At 39.8% G+C, this 25,034-nt stretch overlaps 1 protein-coding gene across 3 annotated transcripts in view; it reads right to left on the reverse strand.

Annotated features, from left to right (window-relative positions):
• The window catches only part of LOC105266616 (POU domain protein 2), a 72,752-nt gene that overhangs the window by 33,360 nt on the left and 14,358 nt on the right, over window positions 1-25,034 (reverse strand). For all 3 annotated transcript variants that reach the window (XM_011304926.1, XM_011304927.1, XM_011304925.1), the window contains exon 3: window positions 4,495-4,701. In XM_011304926.1, the coding sequence (XP_011303228.1) occupies window positions 4,495-4,701 (207 nt within the window). The remainder of the gene's footprint in view (window positions 1-4,494; window positions 4,702-25,034) is intronic.

Consider the following 25,034-nt stretch of genomic DNA (forward strand, 5'->3'; position numbering starts at 1 on the left):
TCCCCCCCGCCACCACCCACTCCCTCCCACTCTAGCCAGCCAATTAAATGTACGTCGTAGCCTTACTCTTGCAATCATGCATTTGACACTGTTACATCAGTGAAAAATAATCTGGCCGATGCCTAAGTGAGCGTCTCAATCTGAAAGACGTCATGGTGCCTCCCAGCAGATTCACCAGGGAGATGCCTCCTCCTCGGCATTGGCCCCCTCGGGGCAATCTTTTCAATTTAAAGTCAAGTATTATACCTCGAATTGCATTATGGTTTATCTCCCTCTCGACGAAACGTCTGCTGGGTATGTATACATTGAGTGAACCGGCTACGGTGGGGCAGCTCCTCGTAAGCAAGACTCAATCACGCCGCTTAACCTCTCACCCTGAACATCAAAAAAAAAATAGAGGAGAAACGCACGCGCAACATCACCAGGGTATCCGGAGAAGAGTGAACCACCGACTCAACATCTTCATCAATACCTTTGATTTTTTTAAGTGAGGCAAGGAGAGCAGAATTGTTTATTGCTCCGGGGACGCCATGGGAATTGAGGAAAAACGAGTGGAATTCATGTTGATTACGATTTTATGGGACATTGTCAGTTTTGTTAATTATTCATTTGAATTAATATTGAAAAAGTCAGTTTAAAAGTAACAACACGATTCGATTAGGGCCAATTTTCAAAGTTTTTTTTTTAATTTGGGAATTAATTGGGCCTATTAATTTCGAATTAATCGTTTATTAAGAAAAGGACAAATAATTTCCTCTTCCAGGATATTTTCATCGAGTGAATAAAATCTTCAATTAAAGAGTTATATGAAGACTCTCAACCCTGAAATTTATTTATTTATAATATATTTTTATCTGAAAAATGACAGATTTAGAATTGAACGATTGCAATGCTTCCATTCGGAACCAAAAATTCGGCTAATTTAATTTAACGGTTAATTTAATTTAACAACGCATGCCAAATGAAAAATCCTGAAACAGTTGCAGAATTTCGCAATATTCTAATAACCTACCTGTACCTGAAGAGCCTTAATACGTGAGATAACAACCTTGACTCACGGTCATGTATAAAAAAATTCCCCTCGTTGATCTCCCTCGTGACGTTAATAAGGCGTTACAGGAGGCTGTCTAGGGGGTCAAAACAGATACTTGGAATCTCCCTTTTTATCTTGAATTTTTCCGCATTACCCTATCCCCTATCTCCACGGTGTTCCACACACTCTGTGGGTAAAAGTGTGCATTGGAACATAAACGAACCATGATGAATACACGTGATGCACCAGTGCAGCACCAAGATCACGAGTGTAGGTTCGTTACGTATCAGAAGAGGTCTTTCGCGCAAACGCTATAACTGACTTCTTGCCCGGTGCATATTACCGGGCTGTTAGAGGGCGGAGTCCGTTGATGAGTTAGCAACGTATTGACTTTATAATAATCACGTTAGCTGGTACCACCAGTGATCCATGCTATTACGCGAACACTCGCGCGAATCTACCGGGTGGTTTCCCCACTCTTTTCCCCACTCTATTCCCCAATCCAACGTCACAGCTTCTAAACATTAATTCATTCTTCCTTTCATCTTCATCTTCGCCTCCATCTTCATCACCATCTTCATCTGATTTTTGGGGATTGTGATAAAAAAATGTCAGAAAATCAGAATAATTTCATATTACCACCGGAAATCATTGCCAGAGAAAAATAGGTGATGGGGAAAAATGGATTTATCGTGTTGGTAAAGTAAAAATAATGGAAATTCAATGGATGATACGGTTAATGGTAGACGGTAAATCATGTTGATCGGAAGGTCTGCTTTTATCCCACCCGCTAAATACTGAACAGTCTGGATGGTCGAACGGTTGGCAGAAAGCTGACCTCCAATCTCACCTCAATTTGCCTACACGCCCGGCATTTCCAGGCTGAGCAAAAGCCGACGGAGAAGCCGATGGTGCTTCAGCGTATATCCAGCACCATTCCCCCTATCTGAAATTATCATCTCAAAAATAACTCGTTGGCGCACGAGCGATTCCCACCGGTCAACTCCCCGTAATATCGATTAATTCATGGAGATTTATTTGCTGTGAGTCATCAGTTGGGCTTTTGCGCTTTCGATAAATAACCGGAGATCTTTACTCGTTTAATTTGAATTATTTTTTATCTCTGGCTGACTATTGGCTGGGGTTACAACCACTGAATATACCGCGGATAAATCACAATTCAATTCTAAAGCCATAAAAGATCGAGTTGCCAGATATTTCGATTGTCGTGAGGCATTAAATTAGTCCAGTGTCTTATCATTCCTCATGGTCTTGGGGGACAATACTTGGATGGAATGAAAATTCTCTACAAAAAGTGCTCTTAAAAAAATATTTCTGATATCTGTAACAATATTCATGAATTCGATTCGTCATTCTTGATTTGGTAGACTGTTTTTTCGGATGAGGCTACATATTTATTTTACTCAACACCCGGCACATACCAGTATTCCCCTGATCGATTTAGCGCCAAATGTCGCCGTGTTTTACACTCGGCAATAATAGTTGAAATCTATGTAGTCAATATTTCAAAAAAAAAAAAAAAAAGTCACCCCTTCGCGAACACCGGCCAAGTGTCATGTACTCTGTCCCCTTTTCCCCATCGGCTGGACACTGTACCAAAGTTGATAGGGAACCCATCGACACGTTGTCTGTCAATGAAAATCAGGGTAACACCCGACGTTTTTTTATCGTCCCAAGTACATAAGCCATTATTTTTGATTTTTTTTTTTCCTACAATAAAATATCTGAATCAATGATTTCCGGGATGACAAAGGGGTGGAGAGTGACCACGTGGGGTGGGGCTGAAGGACATTGGATAATATTCTCTCTTCATATTTCAAGTGACCCTTTCAGTATTCTCTAGAAGAGGGACAAAAAATCTTTAAGAGGGTGACACACATGTGTTATCGTCTGGTACAGGATCACTATGAAAAACCATACGGGAATAGTACTCGCACGACTTGAGAATGTAGCCCCGAGAGAATTGCTCCATTCGTTGGCTTCGTCCCTTATTGATATACCGAATAAACACATGGTCAGTGCTGGGGGATCGGCTATCAGGTAAATAAGTCAGAAGTCCAGAATATCTATAAGAAAATAGAAAAAATCCATTTCTATCAAGCAACGATAAAAGTTCTCTCCAATAAATTATAATTCCGTATTTAAAAATTATTTCAATGCATCCAAATGACAGGTTTTCTTTTGGCCTTGAATTCAGAGGGATGTTCGTGAAGATAGAACCACTTACAGCCTTGGTTTTAAATTCCCAGTCAAAGCGATGTTTGACATGGAAATGTTGAAAGATGCATTAAACATCCTCGCATAGTGCTCGACTCTCTCTTTTTTCTACCAAAGCTTTTATTCCCTCTCTCATATAAACCCATGGTTACATCGTTGCCACACACTCCCCCCAACTCCCAGCCCATTGTCCAGGCAATGTTTATTTAAGCAAACGAAAAGGAACTCTGTGGGTTTTCCCTGTTGCCAAGACTCGTGCAGCTTCCACTGGCTCTTCCGCCTTTTTCGATTGCTAACCTCTGCTTCCGGTGTGGCTCTTGGATCGATACCGTCTTCAAGTACTTGTGCATATATTCACTCGTACAAATAGATGTGGAAGTGGTGGAAGAGAGGTGGAGTAGGTGAGCTTGGGGGAAAAAAAGTAAATGCATCTGGGGGCGCCTGGGAAAGCTTCATGGCTCTCCATTTTGGATAAAATGAGGGAGACTATTGTCCGGCAAATGACATCAGGGTTATTGCATTATTTAAAGAGCCTCCACTTGAAAAAACGTCTTACGCCGACGACCCTTGGAGTGCCACTCACGCGGTGCTTTTCTACGTGGAGGTTGGAAAATCTCAGGGGTTGAAGAATTTATTGCAGGGGAGATAGTGGTCAGGGAATTTTAGAACAATTCATTCGTCAATTTAACGATGTGTCAAGGGGTTTATTGAAAAAGTTGAAACGTCGCACGTGTGTTGCGCATTCATTCTGCGGATTCGATGAAAAATTATCTAACGGATTTTATTAGAAGAAAAGACTTTTTTTATAATATCGTTTTTTAAAACTGAAATTGTACTTGTACGCTTTTTCGCATGGTGCACACGTTTTTGAATGATGAGCAGATAAAAAGAGGTGGGGGAAATTTTTATACTTCCAGTTTTTGCGGAAGTAAGGCCATTTTATATATAAAAATTTCGGGGTATTTGAATCTAGGAGAAAAATTAATTAAAATAAAATAGTGATTCCGTGGAATTTTTGTAATTAATTCTCATCATTTCCCTCCATTTTGCTGTATCCTCCCCCATTTTTATTATTTATTTTTAATATATACACGACAAGCTAAAGATTATTATAAAGATTATGATCTTGATCTTGATCTCTCAATATTATAAAGATGTTGTCAGGTATGCGTTTCATTGGAAATTGAAAGACGAAGGGGAATTGAGTATTAAAGACTATTTACCTGGAGAAATCGTATGTTTCGCTTGGAGACTAGTACTGCGATGATCGGGTAGAGTGACCGGAGCAGCGGAGGGCGGTGACAGGTGCGGATGTGTCGCAGGATTGCCACCTGACGCACCCGTCGTAGGGCAGACATTGTGTGGTGACGTTCTCTTGAATGATTGCTCAGTCCGCCACGCGACCTCACCATCGCCTCTCCATACTTTCCCTGAAAAAAAATAAATAATCGTAAGTAACACTCGACGAATTTTTAAAATAAAAATTCCCATCCTTCAACCTCGAAGGAATTTGAAATTCGAAATTTTTGAAAAAATATCAGGGGTGCAGGAAAATCGGTGGAGGAAAATCGGGATTCACTGAAATTCGAAAATTTGAAATTTTTGAAAAAATATCAGGGGTGCATGAAAATCGAGGAGGTATTCGTTGAAACTCGAAAATTGGAAATTTTCGTAAATAATCAGGGATGCATGGAAATCGAGGAGGTATTCGTTGAAATTCGAAATTTTTGAAAAAATATCAGGAGAACATGAAAATTAAGGAGGTATTCGCTGAAATTCGAAAATTTGAAATTTTTGAAAAAAATATCAGGGGTGCATGAAAATCGAGGAGGTATTCGCTGAAATTCGAAATTTCGAAATTTTAGAAAAAGTATCAGAAGAACATGAAAATCGCGGAGGTATTCGCTGAAATTCGAAAATTTAAAATTTTTGAAAAAAATATCAGGGGTGCATGAAAATCGAGGAGGTATTCGCTGAAATTCGAAAATTTGAAATTTTTGAAAAAGTATGAAGAGAACACATCATCATGTCCACTAAAATTACCGCCTTTTTCCTGACGAGTGAAAGAGATAATTAACTCAACTTAAAATTCATTTAATTTCATTGATTAATAATTTTTAATTATGACTAACTATTCTGCGGTCATTTTTTAAAATTGAATAATAAATTGACTGAAATCATTCATCTCATCTCAAATTTTATAAGAATAAATTATATTGGATAGTTTTCGGGAAAAAAATGTTCGTCTTCATGATCCTGAGATGTTTAGAGATCCTTAATCGTAAATATAAACAATATGTTCCAAATATCTGATAAATTACTGGAGCGATTCGATTTTTTCTAAATAATCCTCTAGTCATATTTATAAATATATTAGAACTTCCTTCGCGGAGAATAATTACCCGAAGTATAACAACATCGACGTATTGCCGTAAATGAGAGAAGTGGCTGGAAATACATCGAGATAAATTATAACCGAAATACGAAAGACGTAACGTAATAAGATGGGGTGGGCGAGTCACTTTGTGTAGACCTTATGTTACAATACTGATAGTGAGTGAATATGTGTGTAGGCGAATGAATCGGACTGAGAGACGAACGAAATGGTTTCTCTCCCCCTCGGAGTAACCGTCATGTGTAATTAGCAAAACGACCCACCCTCGCATCAGAGCAGTGAGATTCCCCTTGGATTTCGCTCGTGTGTGTACAGCCAGCATTTTCCCCGGGCATTTTCCCTCGTTTCCCTTAATTTTTCGGAGAACAATGACCCCAACCCCCTTGTGAATATTATTCCAGGCACTGCAGTGTCTAATTACATAGGGGAGTAAGAACCATCGACCGAATGACTCTTCGGTTATAATTTATAGTTATCGAGCTTTTCGAGAAATAGGAAATTTCACGGTGATGAAGTTTTTCTTTTTCTCTCTTCGTATTTTTCGAGCTGAATAAAATCAAGTTCTCCTTTATTTTTTTTCACAAATGTTAAGTGATTAATTATTTCTTAGGATGGAGAAACTTGCGGAGATCTTCTGTTAGGGGCTAAGTAAATGGGTGGAGAGGGGGAGAAATGATGGGGGAAAGGAGGAGTCGGTCTGCATCGAGAGTGGAGTTGCTGGTGGTGAGGAAAAGGAAAGGGAAAAGGAAAAGGAAAAGGAAAAGATAAAAAGAAAGAAAGCTGTGGCGCTAACTAAGGGCGTCGGCTAATCAATATCATTGGTGATATGGTCAGTGCCCTCTCGTGTTTTCCTCCGTATTCATCTCGATTTTTCACGTATCAAAAAATTTTTAATGCGTATAATCAATATAAATTGATCAACGGAAATATGTCGCCGGATGCAGTTGATTCGATGGTCACGTGGCATCGGTTTTAAATCGGATGAGGAATTCTCTCTTTATTTTTCTCATCGGGAAATATCGGCGTTGTTAATTTCCTTTGGGTGAGAGAGATGGACGAGGGGTTCGACAAAAAGCCCACGGGCAATGGATCTCCCTAACATGCACCGCACGGATACAACACGGACCAGCGGTTCCTTTAATCTCGTGGTGTTTGCATGCCCCCAATTCCCCCTCCTTCCCCTCCCTCCCCCTTCCACCCATCCTTCCCCTTTCCCTCCCACCCCCTCCACCTACACTTTTTATTCAGCTAACCCCCTACACTGCGGTAAATATTCTCTTTCCCTGGAATTATATAATTTTTTACGAGAAATCCCGACGAAATGGGGAAAATTGAGAAAATTTTCCGGTTTTTCCGAAATTTTTTTCATCTGTAACCAATGAGTCATATATTTGGGTAATAAATGGATTTGAGGAATGAAGTATTTGTTTTTTATGAGAGAGGAATTTAAGTAGTTGAGGTCGTGAGTTATTTTCGAGTTAGGAAAAAAAATGTCAACAATACCGCGATAATTTAATGATTTCAGGATTGATTTCCTCATCTACGTCTGTGACAATAAAAAATTATTCTCACCGGCATAAGAAAAAGACCATCAAGGGCAATAATTTTTCATTCTCTCTTTTCCATTGGACTGAGACGAAACCCATACAATGAATCCATTGGTGTTCTTCATCCCTTGTATGGGCTTTTCACTCTCATTCGAAATCACCCTAACCGGTAGAAACCCTCGGTTTGCATTTCCACTATTTCCAACTCCGTTACCCAGATACTCCATTCACCAGGGTTTATCACTGTCCAGATAACAACGATTTACCTACACACCAGGTCCGTTTCCATTCTGTGGGGTTTGACTTGATGAAGAGGCTGGACAGACTCCAGCCACCTTGCATTCACCGAGTATTTCACTGTAACGGCCCCCACGGGTATTGCTTGACCCCTCGTTTCCACCATAATGGTACTCTGCATTACTTATTCCAAGGCACCAACTGGACAGTCCAACAATTCTTTGCAATTCAGAACCATCTCTCAAAGAAAAAGGGGAGAGAAAAAAAAAAGAACTCGCCTTTCATCTTATCGCGATTAACTCATTATTTCATGTGGAAAAAAAGCTGTTTGAATTTTTGTTTAATCTCCGGGGCTTGGAGTTGGGAAATTGAAAATTCTTTCTTGACTGGAAATGTTGGATGGGGATGGGGATGGGGATGGGGATGAGGATGAGGATGAGGTTGAGCTAGTCCAAGGGGTAAGGTGGATAAAACGTTCGATATAAGATTAATAGTGGAGCCATAGGCCTCGGCCAGACCAGAGGGTGCCCATACGGATTCTTCTTTGAAGGTGGACCCAAGGGTGGACGATGGTCAAATTGAATCGTGTTTAGGACAGAGAGGAGAAGTTTACCGAACCACTCAGACCCCTCGATTTTTTATCGCTCCATTGCAACACCTTTCAAATTTTCCAATCAACCGCTTTGTATATCGAAATTTATTTTGATTTTTCGTGTAACTCATACTCATTAAATCGATTAAATTATTTCAATAAAATTATATTCTCCTATTAATTCAACATTTCGTTTATCATTCATGAGATTTTCGATTGATTTGACCTTGTAATTTGGCCTGCATTGGGTACACTAAAAATAGAATAACTGAATATTCATGGGTGAATGAATTGAATCGATATATCGGTAATCATGTCGAATGCGGGAACCACTGGTTATGCTAATGGTTGGATCGTGCCGACGTCAATTTATGACAGGGTAATGAGTTTGATTGATAGGTATTTATTCAATCGGAGAGAGAGACTTGAATTATTTGGATGAGGGAGAGCGGATGTCGGCGGTTGCCAAGTCTTTCAATGAATTTATCTGTAAAACGATATCTCCGTTTTCTTATCGCTATCTAATTTATTAATTTAATATTAATTATGTTCGTCGGGTGCTCTTGTCACCAAAATATTAAAGTTACCGACCTTTAAGCCGTCACTTCGATATCGAGAGATTAGAATTACGACGTAGTTTATTTCAATTCGATGGCGATTTTTATCTGAGGTCTCATTTTTCACGGTGGAAATATTTCGGGTGATCCGCCATTATGGTAATGCAGGGCTACCTGAGGTCGTGTCGACCAATAAAATATTAATAATCAAAAGATTTTTTTACTGTTATGGGGCTGCGAGGGGTGGAGGGATGAAGGGTTGGGGCGCGCAGTCGCGGAACGCCCCGATAGGGGTATCAAATACCTCGCTTCAAATTCAGCCAATCTGCATGTCGGCCGACGCCATTTTTGAATAACTTTAAAATTTTTCTATGGAGGATCCATAAGATACCGCTGACTGTTATCAGTGCCACTTTTAATTTCCCCGTTTTTTAGATTTAATAGCTGGAATTTTTGGGTGTAATTAATTCTATAGAATTAATTGTGGAATTGTGAAACTCGAATGACTTCAATCAAATGTCCGATTGTTATCGACGAATCTGGGTTATCGGAATACGTGATGTGGGCAGTGATAAGCATCGGTTGGGTAAATAATTTTAGAATGGCGCAATCTATATGTTATCATATTTCGTTATTCTCGAATAACTGTATAATCAAAAAGAAATAACCGCCCGACAAAACCATATGCTAACAATTACATATGTGATATACATATGTAATATGTAGTAGTTTTGTGTGGTAAATATAAAAAAAATAAATATAAAAAATTATTAAATATACCAGATTATTATAAAAAATTTAAAGATCCATTAAAAAATGGAAAAATCGAATTACTTAAATCAGTAAATTCCTACAATGAGATTTATAATTCTCATTGAATAATGAAATATTTCGGAGAATTACGACAACAAATGATGAATATTGAGGAAGTGGAGATGAAATAAGAGCGGAGCCGGAAGTGGCATGAGCATTGCCATTGGAGTTGGTAAAATAAAAGGGGTGCGAAAGCATTGGAAAATTAAAAAATCACAATGGTGGAGACACACGTTGTACGGGTGCTGGTAAAAGCATCCCCTAAGGTGGGACTGGGGGGTAATGCAGCATCTGTCCCAATGAAACTAATACACGCACGCGCACCTCGAGTGTGAAGTTATAGTATTGGTGAATCGCACACGCGCGTCATAAAATCCGGAGAAATACATCCCCCATTTCACCTCCCCTCCCATTGCCCCCCTACCATCACCTCAACCCTCCCTCAAACCTGCGCTCGCGCCAGCGCATTTATGCCACCCCTTCCTCAAACATTTTAAACTTTTTTAGAGCTTTCCCCTTCCTAGACTGAACCACTGCATTTTATACACCACATTTTTTTTTAACAAAGCCGACTTTTTTTCTGCCTGGGGACCTACCGTTACGCAATTTTTTGTCGTTTCCGTGACAGACGAGCTGATGGTCCCGAGCACGAGTATCGGTCGTAGCCCTTTGTTGGCACGAAACCGTGAAAAAATGGGGTAAAAATGAGGGTAGAGGGAGAAAGAGGTGCATCGGTTTGAGTTGCTCCTTTCGATTGTTGAGGAATTTCGGGGGGGAATCCCGGAACTCATGCGCGCCGTTCCTCCGGAATTTCAAAATTCAGAATAACCGCTCGACATTTATTCAATAATAATATTACCCATAAATATTATAATACCAAATACGACATCATTACATTATTTTTTTAAATATTACAAATGAAAAGATTAGACTATAAATTGTTTATTCGCAGAACGAGTGTCTTCGAGGTGTCGGTTATAACTTTATTCCGTCATTTGAAATATTTCAAAATTATTTGTATATTGAGAAACAATTATATTATTTCTAATAATGTGTGTTGTTGAAATATTTTTCGGTGTAAAATTTGATAGAAAACCGAATTCACAACTATCAGATTTCCTGAGAACATTATGAAATAGGAATGGACGTAACGAGTACTCAAAGAATTTCTAATCATTCAGCTGGTGATTAGAATCTATTTTTAATTAAATTGCAAATGATTCAATTATTTACGTTTCACGTACGATTTTCTCCACTTCAATCAAGAAAGAATGAATAATAACACTAGGTGCATCTCTCCCCACGCTTCATTATGAATTTAATATTTCTCTGATTCACATGGTGCGTATGATTACTCAAATTTTTGAATATTCTCTTGATTTTTTTTTCATTCATTTAATGGGACCGTAAATTGGTTACACCACTTCTCCCGAGTCTCGTTAACCGTACAATGAAAATTAGACAGTTCAGGCAAAGCGTCCTGCGTACGTTAACGAGCAATAAGTCATGGTGATTATTTTACGATGATATTAATTCGCGGTTTGTGGGCCCCTCACTCGCATTACATTTGCAATAGCAAGAAAGAAAAAAAAAAATTCCACTGGATATCCCGCGCCATCGCATCACTCCTTTCTCCCTCACTCGTGTCAAGATGCAGATGTGGCTTGCATAAAAAGTAGCTGAAAAATAAAAATACAAAGCGCATTGCCGGTGAGAATTGTCCGTGTGATTTATTAAATCCACGGATTCTGCCCATTCACGCGCAATCATATTCTTTTAATGTAGACTAATTAACCAAGTACACCACGTGAATTCATCACGCTCCGGATTTTCCCAACGCTGAACGCTTTTCCCGCGCCTCATTACCTGCGTTTATGCACGCTAACCTCTCTCATACACCTGATATCCACCTGAATTCCCCACAAACCGCAAAACTCCAAACACACACATAAATAAATAAATAAAAAAACATTTGAATAATTATAAAAATTCCACATAATTAATGTCAGCCAAGACATGCACATTCATCATTCAAATTCACCGACTATTTAATTGCACATTTTTTTCACATTATCCCTGAAAAGAAAAAAAATCATCTCATGTTAAATCCCCCTTAACTTTTAATAAATTTATGCACATAGTCGACATGTACCAACTCGCCAACCTCTCACATTTTTTCCTTAATTCCCTCTCACGCTCAATCGCTGATATAAAGTACCCGGGTGAAGACATACGGGCAATGTAGAAAAACGAGGAAAAAAGGCAAAAAACGCACAGGGAAAAAAAAAAGCCGAAAAAAAAAAGAAAATGGAAGGATCAAAGAAAAAGGGACCGGTTGCCATTTTGCAGGGAGAAACGACAGAGAGTCGTCATGTCCTCAATGTATCGGTTTGAAAATGCATTCCTCTCGGCACCCTTTGATATGCCCCCCTCCCTCCTCCTCTCTCCTCCCCCTCCCCCTGTTCCCCCTGCCACCCAATTCCCCACCGCCTCGTTCTCTGCAGAGCGTCATTCGTAATGAAAAAAAGAAATAAAATAAATCGACAGGAAGTAAAAAACGGAAAAATCTCGGAGGCAGAGGTACACACTCGAGTTGCAGGTATATGAGAGAAGGGGGTTGGGATTGATCGCCCCGATAACCCGATTGGCCGGTTGAATGCGCCAATGCTATTCGCCATTCGCGCGTGCGAGTTGGCAATGTGCGTAAGACTTTAACTCAAAACCGTTGAGAGGCATATCAGAAGACAACAGCAACTTGCTGCATCCCCAGACTTAGCAAGGACGAGGGGGATGGAAATTACTGAGGTAGAAGAACCACCAGGGCGAGGGTGAGGTGAACCGGAGAGAGAAGGAAGCTGAGACAAACGGCGAGAAAAACTGGTAGGACTCTGGATGAGTCGTCGTCAGACGACTCTTTGGGCAGTTCCATTCCGGGCACTCACTCTCGTGACGTTATAGTGTCATTGGCATTTACCAGGGATTCAATTTTTATTTTCAGAGTCCATAGCGTCGATTTATCCATTCTCCATAGGAGAACAAATTTGGGGATCTATGAATGGCGAGTTATTAATAAATATGAGATTCTAGAAATAAATTACTTCAATTAATTGGTATAATCATAATAAATTTATCTAGTCTAGTCTATTAAAGAATTTATTTTTTGGTGAATTTCTGGCTGACTAACTTTCTTTAGATTAATTAGAAGTCCTGAAAAACTTGGAACTTTGAACCTCTGGAAGTTTCAGGTCCCGGGGAAATCTAGGACCTGAATTGTTAAGCTTCAAGTCCTTTTGCACTTGAGATTTTAAAATTACGGAGTATTACACTTTCTGATTTGTAATCATACTGCAATATTTTGAGATTCTTAATAGTTCTCGCGTAAACGTTGTATTCTAGGAATAACTGTCGAGCGAATTCTCCATGATTTCCCGCAAGTATTTTTTTTTTCCGTCAAGAGGCATTGGTATCCCGGTATATAATACCCACCAGGTGAGTTCACGTCTGCATTCTCCATGAGATCTGGTGCTAACGACAGATAGAGAATGTCGTTTTATCGTGATAAACCAATGTAACTCATGATTTTTGTTGCTCAGAGCCATTACCATTGGTGGATTACAGGGTTGATATCACGATAGACGTGTATTCAATGCAAATTAATTTATTACATAAATAAAAAATAGTGATAAGTGGAGCAAGTACTGAGGATGATTTCTGTACGGAAATACGATGGTTGTCGCTTAGGACGTGAAAAATTAATTAGCGTGACTTGTTTCGTTACGTCAGGGTGGAATGAAGAGAAAAAAAAATGAGAGGAGAGCGTTTGTCAGACAAACTCAGGCAAACTTGCGTACATTAAATGCGGGAGAAGATATTTCCCTGCACGCAACCAATGCCCATGCCCCCCACCGGAATATTCGTAATTAACTGGTAATTGTATATTCTCATCGTAAATCCTCAGTTTGAGCTGGAGTTATGTATAAATATTATTTTTTCTCTAGATGTTCATGTGTATAACGATGTTTAAGATAATCTCGCGGTGGGAATAATGACCTTATACCGACAATCATACGATATTGGGGCCGCGGATGGCGAGGTAAAAATGATAACGAGGGCGCACCTCGGTTTTACATGCCCTGTGCTATGTGTCAATAGTATTATCAGTGAGTAATGTTCGAATAAATCAACATCTTGTCTCGAGTAAACTCTGAGTATCGATAACCTCAATGTGGACAGGGATCGGTATAATCGGTCGGGCTTTTCTCGGGTGAGCATTAGGGTATTCAATTTTTTTGACGCTTTATCACTATTTTAAAATGCTTTTAACGAATTTATCGCGATTGAGGATCGATGGGAGTTGGGAGGATCGAATTTCAATCGGATTGCTAATTTCAACGAGTTCTCGGTGGTGGGAGATATCAATCAATTCCACAATGTGGTTACCCACCCGCCAAGTTTTTTATTTCCTTTGTTGAATTATTCTCTGGGGTTTGTTTGGATTCCCCCGATTGATATAGATTTTTTTTTCGAATTTTTTTATCGGTGCGGATCGATTCCGGGTGGAAACAAAAGAATTCGTGACGTTTTCATTTTCGTTTTTCGATGGAGAATAGAAAATAGCCTTGGATTTGGAGGACTACGCAATTGATCGATGGAAATCCAAAAATTCGGTGATAGTTGGAATTCTAAAACGCAAAATGACAAATGAAAATTTGAAATTGACAAATTTACGGGAGAATCCCCCGGTATCTGAATTTAATCTCCATTTTTTTTTTCTATTCTCTCAATTTTTCGTATTTCCCATAGTGAGAGTCATGCTTCACACCCATGGGAATTTTTTAACTGAATTTAATCTCGGAATAATGTAAAAAAATTGATCCTCGCGTTTAGAACCCCTCGCGCATACGAATTTTTCCCCCGATTTTGCCTTTTTTATTGTTAAAAAAACTGTGTGAAAAAACGTTATTTCAAAACGAAATCCGAGCTGAGAATTTTTTACGTGAAACGGGTTCTTTTTTGACCCCAAAACGTCAACAGGAGAAAGGGGAGGAAATCAAGGTGCGGCATCAGGTAAATTTTCGGTATTTTGGTGGATTCATCGGGGTAAAAAGGGGGAGAAGTAGATATATCCTGCATATTCATTCAATTTTTCACAGATTTAAAAAGAGGGTAACAAAAAAGTGCATTATTCCTCGTTTTTTAGGGCTTGAAGGGTCGACAACGGGTGAAATGCGTTTTTTGAGGCGAATCTATCCATTCTGAAGAAATTTTTCGATTTCTGGGTCATGGGAATTTTTTTTTTCCATTCTAAACCCCTCGTCTTTACCCCGATCCTGGAAACTGATTTCCTCAGGTTCCCTACTATTATTCTTTCTGTGTTCATCGGGATCGATCCGGTGGTACCTCTATAAAAAACATCTATTATCAAGCTCGGCTATAAACCACATCTTTTCCGAATAAAGAGATCCCAACAAGAGAGCATTAAAAATAATGAAAATTCCAGATTATTCATTGGAGATTATATAATAATTGAAAGCATCGAACTACCAATTTTTTTTTTTCATAATAGTGTACCTCATTCGTAATTTTTCCACTGAGACTGTTCGAATGACGTAACTAGAAACTTGAATTAGCGAAAACAGACACTGATTGTTTCTCCGCATTAAACAGCCATTAATTACTATTTCTTGCCCTAAGGCGTGTCTGCCCTGGGAATCTCAACAAAAAATAACGACAAATGCAATGCTCTGAGCAGTTTATTTTTCCCAGTGTAATGGTGAAAAAAAAAAAAAGAAATATTGATGAATTGATTAAAGAAAATAAAATGAAAAAAATAATTCCGGTTTACCGTTTACCGCTCGGATACCAGACAAGAGGGAAGAAAAGAAAATGCTCTGCAGCCGAGGCTCAGCAATCTTACCATTTGAAGAACCTCGTCTACCACGATATATACGATATATATACATATATATACACTAATCCCTAGACGCAACACATATACGAGCGGACACAGTGCACCATATAAAAATATCTTGCATCACAAATCCGTCTGGGCTTTAGCATCGCTCCATACCCCTGGAAAATCTTTGAATTAGGGGTGGTTTATTTTTTCTACTTTTTTTTTTACTTCTCATGGCATTCTCTCGTTGCAAGTATAAAAAGCAAGGATAGGTGGAAGGAAATGTAGACACGTGCATGTGTGGACGCATGTGTATATGGAATGATGAGTGAATGACAGGACAATGAGCCTGATCTGATGCACGCCAATGCTTTATGACGATTCAATATATCAGAAGACTACATCCCTCTCTTGTGCACTCAATGCACAATTTTCATTCGTTCTCTCCTCTTCATCTTTTATATCTACAATTTACTCTTCACCGAAACATTCACTCCCGTCATGTCCTAGCTTTGAATTAAAGCTCCTTGGGAAAATGCATCAGGAAAAGAATAGAGGTCTTGCAGGTATAGATTACCTGATCTTTTTCCTCAATGGAATATTTAATTGCCTGATGAAAGAATTCTCAAGTTTGATTGTAGTCTTGGGAAATATTCTGGATTATTTATTATTCATGTTATTATGAATAAATAATATATCGTTATTAAAAAAATTGGAGAATTTGTATGAAGGATTTTTTTTTCTCTAACCACAGGGATTTTTGTAGTTCCTGACGTGGACATCGATGGCGCCAGCAACTGATCCCAGCTTTTCGAAAATCATCAATTTCAATGGAATCCTCTGAAAAGACTGGAATTCCAACTGCCAGTAGCAAGAATGCAATAAGGATCTCTCCTTGTTTTCCTGGTAGAAAATTAATTGCAATTGATTTAATGAATTACAAGTAACATATGACATCCTTGTGTCTCACGTTTGAATTCCCCAGTGCCTCGAATACCAGAAGCTCAATGAAACAACCAAGTGGAAGTGTTTTTTAATTATTAACTAAAATACCATAATACGTCATTAATGAATCATTGAATATCAATTTCTATTTTTTCAGAGACTCCCACAAGCTCGAGAAGGTCGCGATGACGTGTCAAATTAATAATACCCCCAGTATAAAATATTATTGACTAGCCTCGATTCATTTCCCTTCACTTAACCAACATAGTAACACGGAAATCGATTTAGAAACAATTTGCGACTGGAACGTCCGAGACGTCGACACGAATAAATATCCCGGGGTGAGTATGCACGGGGTGAAGTGAGACACAACGTGAGGCATCTCCTGGAACGATTGGCCATCGACCATTCAAACTGGGCAATAACAGACCCAAGAGGGTCTTCACCACGAGCTTTCGAGCACTGTGGCATTCGTTGGCTAATCTAATAAAGGGGTTGGCCAGAGTAAACCGCCCTCATCCCCTTTCCATTCTGTCGCCTTTTTCATCCCCCTCCCAACCCCTTCCATCTAACGCAAATATTACCTCAAAAGATTTTCCAAAGGAGTCCACCTTTAAAGGACTCAACGGGACTTCAACACCCCTCAATTCAATTATGACTATTTATTCAATAATAAAAGCTAGATAAGGAAGAGATCAATAATGTTTATTGTAACACTGTACCTCTACCAAGGACAGGGCCCGACAGAGATCGGGGACTTGCATTTTTTTTTCTGCAATATCTGTGTTTGTTTTGAATTTATTCGACCCTGAGGTAATCTTCATTCAGTCATGGAGATTAGAGATAGGTACTGGCAGTATCAATTTGTCCATTGACAACCCAATAAGTAGTGGAAATTTTATTTGTTAATATTAATGATTAGTTAACTATTTTTATTTCTGTTATAACTACGGCGCGTTCTATGAAATTACTTTTTTTTATTTGAAATAAAGAAAGATGTGTAGATGTCAATCTTTTAAATTTCTTTTTTTATTGCAGCGAATTTAATTTTGCTCTTATCTTTCTCTATAGAATAAAACGATATTGAATGATTTTACGATTATTCGGGATCCTTTTCCGTTCTTCAAATTGATGTAGGATAAATCTCCATTAAAGATCAATCAATACTTGATAAAATTGGGTGGAACGCATCAGCTGGCATTTAATGAGTTCCTCTTGAAAATTCAATAAGATACATCTCCATTATCCAAGTATAAAAGTTCACCATCAACCAAAAGAATATTAAAAATCGAATCTGAAGATCCATCTCTTTTTTCTACTATATAAATGAATTTATGATCGATTGCGATTTAATTATTCAATTATTACCGTGCAATTAATACAATAATATTAATAGAATGCATTGATATTATAATATTATAATATTATAATCCTCTTGAATTTCCCCTAGCATATTTACTAACCACAAGAAAATATATTTATCAAAAGAAATGTTTTTTCTCAATTTATCTGCAGGGACATGCACATCGCGAAATAACCGAGACATCGAGTGCGCCAGACTCTGACTCTGTAAAATAGAAAGAAAAGGACAGCACCCTCGATTGCCGCAACAGCGTATTCCTCCCTTTCCTCCCCCTTCCCCCCAGTTACCGATGTGTAATTGAATTGGCTTGCTCACCCCCTCGATGGCATACAGTAGCACCCTCCCCCACCCACCCCATTTTCCACCATTCATTTCACTCCATTCTTTCTCGGAGGGAAAATTTTCCACGAACCTTCTCATCCACCTACTTATGGATTATTCCTCTATTTTCTTAACCCCTTTCCACCCCCTGCTGTGGTGGAAATTGATTATTTCTTATCGATTGGCATTGGACATTAATATAACCACTCTCTATTCATGTTAAATAATTCAACTTGGAGTGTACTTGATATTAGGTTAAATGGAATTCTGCGGTGGAGAGGGCTGTCCTTTTGAGGCGTAGAGGAAAGGCCCATTTGTGATGTTCAATGGAGAAACGGGAAGGGTTTCTTCTTGGTTGGGATCTCCAAAGGGTCACAGGGGATGCTCCACATAGAGATTGCCCATACCCTCCTGCACTCGTCCATTCCGCATTTTAAAGGGAAAATTTCCGTTTGTTCGATCTTGCTCACTCCACTCGTCCCAACTTCTTTGGATTATTCTACGAATCGGCGCGTGTACCAGCTCGGACGGAAAATAACCGGGCGTTTTGCTGCTGGCAGGTCCCGCTATCCAGAACACACGAATGCTCTTGGCTAAATTCACTCCCTTCAACAATTTTTTTTTTTCACTCTGTCCCCCATTTTTAACATTATTTTTTTTTCACAATCTTCGCTCTTCGACCGGTCCAGGGTTCAATCAAGTGACTCTATTGTTGACCAGCGAAACAATAATTTATGTTTTGAGGTAAATAAATCAGAAATTCATCTCTACTTTTCATGTATTTGCAGGGAGAATTTGTCGGAAGTTGGCATTTACTGATGGAGGGCTGTTTTGTTGGAAAAAAAATGGGGGAGGAAAATACGAGAGTCTAAACAAACGAGTCCTCTTCATCAGACGTCGAATCCTGAACAATTGTTTGCTCCCCGGTCGAAACTTGAGGTACGGTGCACGGTATTCTAGGAGAAGAGAGAGATGAATGTACCAGCACGTGATCGTACTTCTTCGGGAGGCAGTTTTGCTGAGGGAATCCCTCTGTATCTTTCTGTATCTTTTCACCCTAGTCTTGTTTATTCTACTCATTTCATCACACGGCCCATGTCCAGTCAACTTCAAACATACAGTGTCTCTACATTTTCCATCGCACGAATCGACAATATATTTTTTGTTTAAATTTTATCTTTTTAGCCTATAATACATTAAAATTTGGGATCAAATTTGTGTTGCGGGAGCTACTCGAATGGTTAGAAAAAGATAATGAAAAAAAAGAGGAAAAATTATTGAAGGGCGTTAAAGAGCGATATTGTTTAAAAGGGATCTATCAAGTTTACAATAAAATAATAAAAATTACGCAGCTCACCATTGCTCACCAGAAGATTAGCTACGTATTTTTTATTATTTTTTAGCAAACTTGATAAATCCCTTTTAAATAATATCGATCTTTAGCGCTCTTCAATAATTTTTCCTCTTTTTTTTTATTATTTTTTCATGTCCATTCAAGTGCTTCCCGCAACACAAAATTGATCCCAAATTTTAATAGATTTTCGAGTAAAGAGATAAAATTTAAATAAAAGTCGACGTTCGATTGACCACCCGGGCCTTAATTAAAATAAAAAATTTAATTTACTAAAAACACTGGGACACCTGGGACCGAGTGGAAAATACTTTTCCGCATGTGTCGCATTTTTCCCGGCTCTCCCCTAGTCAAAAATAATTTACCTCTACGCAGGATGTAAACCATACATAAGGTAAATTAAACAGACGATGATATCGTGAAATTACAGAGGGTGAAATGCAATCATGAAAGTTCATATTCATGCAAAAAAATTTTACAGGAATTAGCATGATACATTTGTTGATGATTGAAATGCATGAGAGGAAACGGTCGTAAAAGCGGATCGCGTGTGGGTAAGATCTGGGCGATGGTCTGCACATTCACGATGTTTGTATGCGGAGGTGTTAATTATTGTGGGGCTCGAGGGTAATTGTCTCATGTTTTGTACTTACTCCGTTGAGAATCAAACGCTTCTTCGCTTTTGTATTTAATTTTTACAAATTTTTTCTTAAATCTTGCGATTCGTTTCAGACATCCATCAGTGATAGCTAGAGGTGGTGTCCAAGTCAAGGGTTACATGATGAATAGTCAGTCTGAAATGACTCAATTAAGATCGAAAGTGCATTCAAAAGACGGTAAATTTATTTCTCCAACTCCAACAACAATTCCAATCCCCTGAAATAAAGTTTAATTTTTAACGCGTGCAGTTAAAATATCTCCGCCCACTCGGTTACCCCGAAACCCTCAAAGCCACCCATTAAGACGTTACACTCAGGAGTGATGACGTACCACAACTAAAAATAGTAAAAGTATCGGGCCCCAGCCAGGAAGTGCAAAACCCAGAGGTACCCTCACGTGATTCAACCAATTATCCCCAAGAGGCCCATCTTTGCATGTATCACACAGTGGATACGATGTTAGCACACTTATCTAGTAATTGATCCTGAGAATTTACCATCTACGAAAACCTAGGTAGCATCTTTGTTAGTCACTTGGTCACGAATAATATTTGCAAAAAAAAAATAAATAAAAATAAAAGAAAACAAAAAATGACAACCATTACCCCATGCCATGAGTTTTCTTGGCGAATTGCATTCTCACACCCGGACGTCTCAATAATCCGAGAGCAACATCCCAAGTATCGCAACGAGCTGAGGCCACTGTAAAATATGGGCCTTAAATCATCGACTCCGGAGTCAAGCGTATTACCATCGCCGGTAACCGCCCCGCGTACATATCAATCAGAACACAATACATTTAACCATCCACCCATACCATCGGCTCGTTAATCAATCCCAACTCTCCACCCACCAAAATTAGTGAAATTTCTCCCTAATTCCCAAATAACTAGATCTAATGACTCATTTTTCCGTTAACCCCCCCAATAAATTCCCCCTGAATAAAAAAATAGCGAAGAGCAATCCGGTTCTGGCTTCCGTCCTGATCCCCGAAAAACTCATCGCCATGAATGTTTAGCGGTACGATTAAAACGTTTCCCGATCTAAAAATCACATCCCGAGCGAATGCCGATCGATCCTGGGATCCTGAGGAGAATGTCTGGAGCTCGCGTTTGATTTATACCGCTCCTCTCTCTCTCTCGCATCAAGTACGAGAACAAGAAGAAGAGCAGATGAATCGCTCGAATCCCCGTCCTCATCATTGTAGAAGAAAGCCAAATGAGAATCCCCATAAAATACCACCCTACCACAGTGTCCTCTCCTTATCCCCATAATAGTACTTTTTAATTACTCACACACAGGCAATTCGATACGTGATCCAATCGTCATGAAACGTCAGTAGTGATTGTAACTGGACGTTGGATGCAGTATAAAGCGCAAGAATAAAGCGCAGTTCGTTGGAGATGGGTTTGGATGAAGGTTTCACCTACAACGGCTAGTTCAAAGTAACCGCAAGGCGAGTATCGATTGCCAGGTGGGGGTGGTCAAGTTCGTAAACCAGAAGAGGATGAGAGGTTGAAAAGAGATAAAAAGAGTAGAAGAGAGTGAGCAGCTGATTCCCGAGTGGGAGGCAACTCAGCCTCTCCGTGAATTACCATATAGCCAGCGTGACTCCGTACATCCGCACCGCATCATCTGAATAAATATCGTATTATAATTAAAGGAATCGTTCAATCCATAAATCAATGAGTCTGAGGTTTATATATCAAAGCTTCGTCTCTATAATGTGTACCACGCGGTGAGGGCCAAGGCGCAGTCGCTGTGGGGGGTCGCTAAGGCCTATGCTAATGGCGCCCTCTCACGAAGGATATCGCGCCATGAATGCACCAATGATGCACCCAAGATGCGCTCGGGGTAGGAAAAAATATATTCTTCGTCTTTATCTCTTCAATGTGCACACAGACGAGCTGATGAGTGTCCCTGACCTGCACCCGAGAGTCGCGCTCACCGATATTTTTCCTTACCCCTTTAACTCCCCCCTCTCCTCACTCGTCCTGTGATGTTGCCGCCACCGCGAAAGCGCTTATCAATTTGTTACGGATACTGTTTGTTAAATCAAATCACATGGCCCCACTGTGGGGAGAGAACCGAGAGATCCTATAAATAATACTGTTTAATATGTGCCTACGTCGACTCCTTAGTGGCTGTCGTATATCTCAACGCTCAATGCGCTCAATGCGATGTGCATCCCATTGGTCATCTTGAATTTTATCCTTCTCATTTGTTTGCCCTCTTCCTCCTGCATTATTGGTCTATCGATCATTTGGCATACGAGGGTTTAATATATCGAATATATCGATAGGAACGCCCGCGTTCTCTCCACCGCCAATTAATGATCTATCTGAGCTCTCCCAGTCATGCTCTCTCTCCTCATGCTACTTGAGATTATCATATTTCTCCTCAGGACATTCATGGGATCAATTCACCATTACTCTTGATTTCAGATAATCCAGTTTGATTGGCTCGACGTGATTAGGTGGATGCCCTCATCTGACAATAAAGCGGGGGACACAAAAGACTCCGGTAGTTTGTTTCGTAGCGTCGGTCGAGTAGAGAAGGCGCGTCTCTTATTCTTCAGACGGACAAATTAACATGGTCCGCGGTGCGATTAACAAAGGGAGATACAAATTAGATTAAAATCGCCCGGGGCCCATGGCGGCATCGTGCCGGCATTCTCTATAAAGGGGAATGATGATATATAAAGTTTGATTAATAGACAAACGTCATGCGATTTCTTAAACGGAACGCGTCTCGTACACTGGCAAATGGATCACGTGTGGCAGAGCTCCTGGCATCCAGTGGGAAAATCCACCTCAAGGGATGGATCTTGCCAATATTTCATTTCACATTTTTCATGGATTTTTTGGGAAAAGGCTTTTCGCTTCACCAGTTATATTCAATTACGCATAATTTCGGGGTTTAATGGGAGATGGGGTGTTTAAATGATTGGTTTTAACTGAAACGCCTGATTTGTGTATCGGGTGTAATGCGAGGATACGCTCTGCGTGCACAGCTAAGGCCCCACCAAGGCCCCACCAAGGCCCCCTCTCTCCTCATCTCTTTTGAGAAACATATCGCCGAAATCGTGAGGGCTTACTCTCACGCTATGCCCTCTTATACTTCATCGATCCGGGAGGCCCTTCATTTCTTCATGATGAAAGATGCAGATCTTACCGAGAGTCATTAATAGTCATTTTCCGGATCAATGGCCGCACTAAACGGCCTATCGCGTTTCTCTCAACCACAAGACGCTTCAGAGGTTTGTTCGCTTTATTACAATATTTCCTCTGATTTCGATGGAACAACTCGGATAAATGAGATCTATTTAATGGTGGAATGATTTGCTCCACTTTGGAATCAATGGCTCTTCTTGGTAACGAATTTCAGGTGGAAATCATCATAGAGATGATGAATTTCTTGGATTTACTTGTTGTGAAATGTGAAATTATTCTCAATTCTGCTATCGACATTCTTCACTGCCCATTTTGTGCGTTATGTTATTGCAATAACAAAGAAAAATATTTGGAGAAATAAGGACTCGATTTGTGTCCATTAGGATCACATACCTCGAATTATGTGCTCCAGTTGTACATATATACATAAAGACGTACATGTATATGAATAAGATGCCTGTATCCCATCGGTTTGCATCGTCATCATCCCATTGGGTTTCGGAATCACAAAGGCTGTGATACAGGTTGCCGACAATCGAACGCTCTTCTCCGATGTGTGTGCGGGAGCTGAAAAAGTGGCTATGCTAAATAATAGGCCGCCTTTTGGACTCTTCCACCACGTATTCACCGCATAGTTCATTCATGATTCCAGATTCAGTATTCCTTGAGGGAATGGTCGGATCAGAGAAGACGCGCCGTTTGTGTCACAATGTATGCGGACTCGGAGGATCATTCCCCTGAGGAGGACGAATGCCCACTGCCTCTTACAAGCTACGAGGACGTTGTACCCGCATCACTGACGATCGCCAACCTTCTTGAGTCAATGCCGCAAATCATAATCCATGAATATTCCCTGTACGTTCGTTTGATCGACTCATCGCCGATCATCGCAGGGCCACCGGATTTGACTCTTTCGTCGGATCCACCTCCACCAGTCCAGGTGATCCCCTCGAAATTTGCCTAGACCCTCGGAGTTGAAGGAAAAAAAAACCCAAGCGTAAATAAGAGCTAACCTCTTATACCTTTTTTTAGGGTACTGCTGCGAGGGTGCCTTAATGGCTCGGACTGAATGGCACCATTACCTTCCAGCGAAACCCTCGTACAGCACATCCGTGTTTTACCTCAGGTAAGTCGTCCATAGCTACGAAATTTCCACATTAACGACAACTTGATGGTGGCGATAACGCGATAGAATTGTCAACTTTTAGTTGACTATATCTTTGTACGTGTTTTACAGGTGTTGGAGGGATCTAGACTCTAGATGATGAAGAGAATTGAGAATGCTTTGTTTTGTCAAAATACCACTGACATGTCACTCAGATGAAATACCTTTTGGGATTGATAAATCGTTTTGATTCCTCTCGTTACCGCTGTGAAGAATACCAAGAGATATTCAGACATGGAAATTAATCGATTGTCCATCATTCTTGTTGGTTGTGCGGATCAACCTGATATTCAATCATGTCTTGACTATGAGAGTGAATTGCTCGACTGTAATGAGGAGCTGATGTATGACTATCTCTCAGTGAGTACCACCTATGACTAATCACGCGAAACCAACATCAAACCAACTTTTTGTGATGACCGTCACCATCTCCTGCATACCATGACGCAACTCATTATCCATATCAGTCGTTATCGCACCGATCATCGAATTCCTAATTCGAATGCTGTAATTATCCTCCCTCATGAGACGGTGAATAAAAATTTCATGAAATTCTCCATTACTTTGCACCAAGCTAATGCAACCGTTGATGTTTTTATCGAGTCAACCGTCAGACGTGTTTGAGATGCCAGTCTACTCGGATAGTTCTGGGAAGTCCTCAAGGAGAAGAACAAGTAGCACTGCGATATAAAAAGATGAAGGAATCGTAACGGCCAAGTGGTGAGTACCGCTGCACTCGTGAAAAATAT

Source organism: Fopius arisanus, unplaced genomic scaffold (assembly GCF_000806365.1).
Source record: "Fopius arisanus strain USDA-PBARC FA_bdor unplaced genomic scaffold, ASM80636v1 scaffold00040, whole genome shotgun sequence".
Classification (NCBI taxonomy): Eukaryota; Metazoa; Arthropoda; class Insecta; order Hymenoptera; family Braconidae; genus Fopius; species Fopius arisanus.